Source organism: Hylobates moloch, unplaced genomic scaffold, assembly GCF_009828535.3.
Source record: "Hylobates moloch isolate HMO894 unplaced genomic scaffold, HMol_V3 SCAFFOLD_21, whole genome shotgun sequence".
Classification (NCBI taxonomy): domain Eukaryota; kingdom Metazoa; phylum Chordata; class Mammalia; order Primates; family Hylobatidae; genus Hylobates; species Hylobates moloch.
Genome location: NW_026652296.1, coordinates 30,270,445 through 30,276,564, shown reverse-complemented (window position 1 = coordinate 30,276,564; position 6,120 = coordinate 30,270,445). Strand labels below are relative to the sequence as shown.

The 6,120-nt window shown below is 45.9% G+C and overlaps 1 protein-coding gene across 1 annotated transcript; it reads left to right on the top strand.

Annotated features, from left to right (window-relative positions):
- Window positions 1-3,959: 3,959 nt before the first annotated feature.
- Window positions 3,960-4,361, top strand: LOC116461168 (phosphatidylinositol N-acetylglucosaminyltransferase subunit P-like). The gene has a single exon (XM_032142654.1). The coding sequence runs from the start codon at window positions 3,960-3,962 to the stop codon at window positions 4,359-4,361; it is 402 nt and encodes a 133-aa protein (XP_031998545.1).
- The last annotated feature ends 1,759 nt before the right edge of the window (window positions 4,362-6,120 follow it).

Below are 6,120 nucleotides of genomic sequence, written 5' to 3'. Positions count from 1 at the left end.
AGGCAGGAGAATTGCTTGAACCCGAAAGGCAGAGGTTGCAGTGAGCTGAAATCATGCCACTGTGCTCCAACCTGGGTAACAGAGTGAGACTCCACCTCAAAAATAAATAAATAAATAAATAAATAAATAAATAAATAAATAAATAAATAAAATAATCTATAGCAGTTGCTATCTACAGTTGAGGAATAGTTTACAACTGTTCCATATACAAACTTACAGGTTGCAAGTCCCCTGTAATGTCCGTTATTTTATTGAATCCTTTTTAAACAGTCCTATGGGGGAAGGCAAGGATTAGAATCAGTATTTTATGGGTGAGAAAACTGAGGTTCAACAGAGTTCAGTGACTTGTTCAAGATGACACAGCTAGGCCAGGTGTGGTGGCTCACGCCTGTAACCTCAGCACTTTGGGAGGCCGAGGCTGATGGAACACTTGAGGTCAGGAGTTCAAGACCATTCAAGACCAGCCTGGGCAACATGGTGAAACCCTGTCTCTACTAAAAATATAAAAAATTATCTGGGTATAGTGGCGCAGGCCTGTAGTCCCAGCTACTTGAGAGGCTGAGGCATGAGAATCACTTGAACCCAGGAGGCAGAGGTTGCAGTGAGCCAAGATCGTGCCACTGCACTCCAGCCTGTGCCACAGAGTGAGACTGCATCTCAAAAACAGAGATCATACAGCTAGTTTGAGACTCAAAGCCAGCTTCGTCTATGGCTAGATGGTGCCTAGCACAGGAATCTAAGGGAAGCGTGGTTCCATTTAGAGTTTTTGGAGAGAACATGTAGCCAGAGGGACAGTGGGTGAGTGTGAATGAGGCACCCAAAGCGAGCTCGGGTCCCGAGTTGAGACCCGGGAGAATCGGTGGGCCCTCTTAGTGTGGGTCTTTTCTTCATTCTTAACTTATCGGCAGCTCCTCGGCTCAGATCTGCCTCTTTCATCAACTAATACTCACAACTCTCTCATTTCCAGACACTTTCCTTTAATTGTGTGTGGGATCATACACAGTATCAGGGAAAACTATCCATAGCAAGCTTGATTATAGACACTGGGAAATTAGCAAAGAGAGAAGAGGTTTTGTTTTGTTTTGTTTTGTTTACCATTTGTTTAACATACGAGGTCTGCTTACCCATGGTGTCAGTGCCTGTAACAATTATAGATGTAACCCAGATGTTCCCCAGGGTCTCTCACCATAGGCAAGCTCAGTAAGATGGACTCAGATTCCATTTCCATGGCCTATACGTCCACAGAGCCCTTCCCAAGAGTCTGGAGACCCTAGGCGACTCATATGCTCGGTAACATTGCCTCTGGTTCTGGCATGAATCTCTATGACCCAGATGTGAAACTCAGCCACACTCTCAGACAAATAACCAAAAGCATTCACGGGTATAATTAGATTTTTTCTCAGTTGGTAAAAATCTTAAATACGGAAAAAACAGAGAGCTGTCTAACAAATAACCATGCCCTCCAACTCTTTGAATTTAATGTTATTATTTTACAGGATTGGCTTTGCCTTTTTTAATCTAACAGGGTTAAAAGTGACATGTCTTACATACGCCTTCCTTCCCAGAGGAATCCACCGTAGGGAATTTGGTGTCCTTCCAAATCTTGTTTTTATACTTTTATTCATATAATGTATCCATAAATGTTTGTCTTATGTGCTTTTATAATGCTATCATATTTCATTTTCTGCAAGTTGATTTTTATGCAATAATGTGTGTGTTTTATTTGTTTGTTTGTTTTTGAGACAGAGTCTCGATCTATTGCCTCAGCCTCCCAAGTAGCTGGGATTACAGGTGTGTGCCACCATGCCCCGCTAATTTTTTGTATTTTTAGTAGAAACAAGGTTTCACCATGTTGCCCAGGCTGGTCTTGAGCTCCTGAGCTCAGGCAATCTGCCCGCCTCGGCCTCCCAAAGTGCTGGGATTACAGGTGTGAGCCACCACGCCCGGCCTGGTTCTTGTTTTTGTAAGGAGATTGGAATGAGATGCAAATAAACAGAGAAGTGATTATATCTAAGAAATACAAACAAGTCTGTCTGCCGCCCTCACTACATGGACATAGACCCACCAGGCAATTCCACCTGCTGCTTCAACTCATATTATTCCCAGGCATTTACCTTCTGGCTGGCAACCTTCTCCTCCTTACCTACTTTTAATGCTCCTACCCCCATTCTGTTCTCTCTGCCTTCTTCGCAGGGGCAAAAAATAAATTCCTCCCATTTTCTCACGGAAAGCTCTTAATCATCTCTTCTGTTACTAGGGGCCTGCTGCTCCTGCCTCCAGTTTGTGGTTCCTCAAACACCGTTTCTTCTTGTATCAGTTAAGGATTGCAACGTAGCAAGCCCACTCCAAAACTTAACTGTCTTAAAACAGTACTACTTATTAGCTCTTTTTTTTTTTTTTTTGTTTGAGACGGAGTCTCCGTCTGTCACCCAGGCTGGAGTGCAGTGGCGCAATCTCGGCTCACCGCAAACTCCGCCTCCCGGGTTCACGCCACCCTCCCGCCTCAGCCTCTCTGAGTAGCTGGGACCACAGGCGCCCGCCACCACGCCCGGCTAATTTTTTGCATTTCTAGTAGAGACGGGGTTTCACCATGGTCTCGATCTCCTGACCTCGTGATCCGCCCGCCTCGGCCTCCCAAAGTGCTGGGATTACAAGCGTGAGCCACCGCGCCCGGCCTACTTATTAGCTCTTGAATCTCTGGGTCAGCAGTTTTGCCTGGGCTCAGCTAGGTATTATTTCTGGTCTTGGCTAGGTTCATTCAGGCACTGTCGTTAGCCAGGTGGCTCTGCTTCAGGGATTGGTTGACTGTCAGCTGGGGCAACAGCAGTGACTTGACCACTCGTCTCTCCTGCTCCTGCAGGATAGCCAGGGCCTGTTCTCACAGTAGCAGCAGGACTCCAAGAGTGACAGAAGAAGCATGCAAGGCTTCTGGAGGTTCAGGCTCAGAACTGGTACAATGTCACCTCTGCCTCATTCTATTGACCAAAGCAAGTCACAGCCCAGCCTAGATTCAAGACGTCAAAAAATAAACTCCATCTCTTGATTGGAGAAGCTGCAAAGTCACATTCTAAGGGACCTGGAAACAAGGAGGAGGGGAGGACTGTGGGTTGGATTCTCTGGGAAGCCGACTCTGAGATGGAGATTAACATGCAGGAAGTTACTCAGGGAGTGCTCTTGGGATCAACACCGGTGGAAGAGCAGAGAAGGAAGCAGGATGGAGCAGAGGGAGAAACTGAAGCGCAATGTCAGAACAAAGGCTTCCACTGAGCTCATGGAGACCTCTGAAACTGGAATAGGTCTTCCAAGTTGTCCTGAGTAGAGGCAAGGGGACCAGGACTCTAAGCTCCCAAGCTGATCAATCATTTATGCAGACTGCCCTGAAAAGGCAGCTGCCAAGGAAATTCCCAAAGAGGGCTTAGAGCCAAGGATCATCTGCCAACGCTTTTCCCAGTAGCAGGTGGAATAAATCCTTCATTCCTCAGCGGGGGAGAAGGGTTGCCTGTGCCGGAAATCACAGTCCATTCCACTGCCACCTCTCCCTAAGAATGCTAATGCTTATGATAAAACGCTTGTCACTTGCTATATATGTATACATTAAATATTTATAATCACTTATTAAATGCATCGCCTAACTTGCACAGATTTTAGATGATCACAATGCTAAATGTCACTCCTTTGAACTTAGTCTTCATAGTTTCATTGCTCATTTATCTAGGTCATCCACTCAAAACTTTAAGGATGAGGAGAAACAGCTTCTCCCATCAGAAATCTAGGCAAGAGGCACTCGCTGGCTCCCACCCAGGGGGAGGGTCGTCGTGCGCCTGCGCCTGGGTTGGGGGAGCCTTTGCGCCTAGGCCTTTCCCTCAGTTTTTCCTTTCTCCCCCGCCCCGCACTGGGGCTTCCTGGTCGGCGCTTGCGCAGGGAACTCAGCGCTGAGATTATCTGAAGCCCCAGGAAAAATGGAAAATTCACTGTCACCGTTGCCAGAGAGACCGATTTATGGCCTTGTGCTTCTCTTAAGCTCCCAATTTGGCTTCATACTTTACCTCGTATGGGCTTTTATTCCTGAATCTTGGCTAAACTCCTTGGGTTTAACCTATTGGCCTCAAAAATATTGGACAGTTGCATTACCTCTCTACTTCCTTATTACTATAGTAATTGGCTATGTGCTCTTGTTTGGGATTAACATGATGAGTACCCCTTCACTCGACTCCATTCGTACAATCACAGATAACTATGCTAAAAATCAACAGCAGAAGAAATACCAAGAGGAGGCCATTCGAGCATTAAGAGCTATTTCTATTAGTGAAGTAAACCAAATGTTCTTTCTTGCGGCCAAAGACCTTTACACCAAAAACTGAAATGTATGTGGCCATACCAATGAGAGGTGAAGCTGGCTGGGCTTCTGGGTCGAGTGGGGACTTGGAGAACTTTTCTGCCTAGCTAAAGCATTGTAAACACACCAATCAGCGCTCTGTGTCTAGCTAAAGGTTTGTAAATGCACCAATCAGCACTCTGTAAAAACGGACCAATCAGTGCTCTGTAAAATGGACCAATCAGCAGGATGTGGACGGGGTCAAATAAGGGAATAAAAGCTGGCCACCCAAGCCAGAAGCAGCAACTTGCTGGGGTCCCCTTCCACACTGTGGAAGCTTAGTTCTTCAGCTCTTCACAATAAAGCTTGCTGCTGCTCACTCTTTGGGTTTGCACTGCCTTTATGAGCTGTAACACACCGCGAGTATCTGCGGCTTCATTCCTGAAGTCAGCGAGACCACCAACCCACTGGAAGGAAGAAACTCTGGACACATCTGAACATCTGAAGGAACAAACTCCGGACATACCATCTTTAAGAACTGTAACACTCACCGCGAAGGTCCGTGGCTTCATTCTTGAAGGCAGTGAGACCAAGAACCCACTGGAAGGAATAAATTCCGGACACACTAACACCAAGCATTTATTTTTTATAAGTTTTTGCCATCATAATTTTGATGACAAATTAATTCAATCGTCTCTCTTATTAATAGAGGAGATGTAAAAAATGTAAGTTGATCTTCTCTGAGATTATGTTCAATGAATATTGTAAGTGTTCTCATGTATTGTTAATGAACAGAATAAATAAAATACTGCGTTACCATTAGAAAAAAAGAAAAGTCTAGGCAAGAACCATTTCAAGCCATGCTGGCAACAGAGTCACCAGACTGCAGTTAAGGTAGAGACACGGTGTTCCTTGTAGCTCTTTGGAGAGAGAAAGACTAAGATCTGGGTCATGGAGAGATGATCACTCAACAGGGAATGCGGGAAGCTAGAGTAAAATTTGGCTGGCAGGTCAAGTCGTGAGAGGAAAAAGAGACCAAATGAGGCATTGAAAGATAAAGAAACAGGCCAGGCGCGGTGGCTCACGCCTGTAATCCCAGCGTTTTGGGAGCCCGAGGTGGGCAGATTGCCTGAGGTCAGGAGTTTGAGACCAGGCTGGCCAACGTGGTGCAACCCCGTCTCTACTAAAAATACAAAAAAAAATTAGCCAGGTGTGGTGGCAGGTGCTTGTAATCCCAGCTACTCAAGAGGCTGAGGCAGGAGAATCACTTGAGCCCGGGAGGCAGAGGTTGCAATGAGCCGAGATCGCACCATTGCACTCCAGCCTGGGCAATGAGTGAGACTCCGTCTCAAAAGAAAGAAAGAGAGAGAGAGAAAGAAAGAAACAACCCACCGCACGAGGGCAGCTCTTGAAATCTGGGAAGACGTTTCATGCCTTACAGAGGCAAGTTGATTGGCAAAATTCCAGGAGAGCTGTCAAATCAGAATTTGGGGACCTGGATGGAGAATTGATTTCACCTGCAACAAAGGCGACTCCTTGTGACCACATAGAAAAGACTCTGCTTTTTGGAAACCAAAGGCTGTGACCTTCAAATGCAGGTTTATAGATAGGAACAAATTAACAGGTCAGGCCAAAAAGGAGGAGATGACAGCAGTGGCCAGTTGGAAAGTTCTTGGAGAACCATAAAATGCCAGAGTCTCTCAATTAAAGTGGAAAAACCAGCTTAGAGTGATTCAATGGTAAGACCAGGATCATGCCATGGGTTGTTAGCTATTCTGTTTAGCCCTCCAGATCTACCCTTCGCC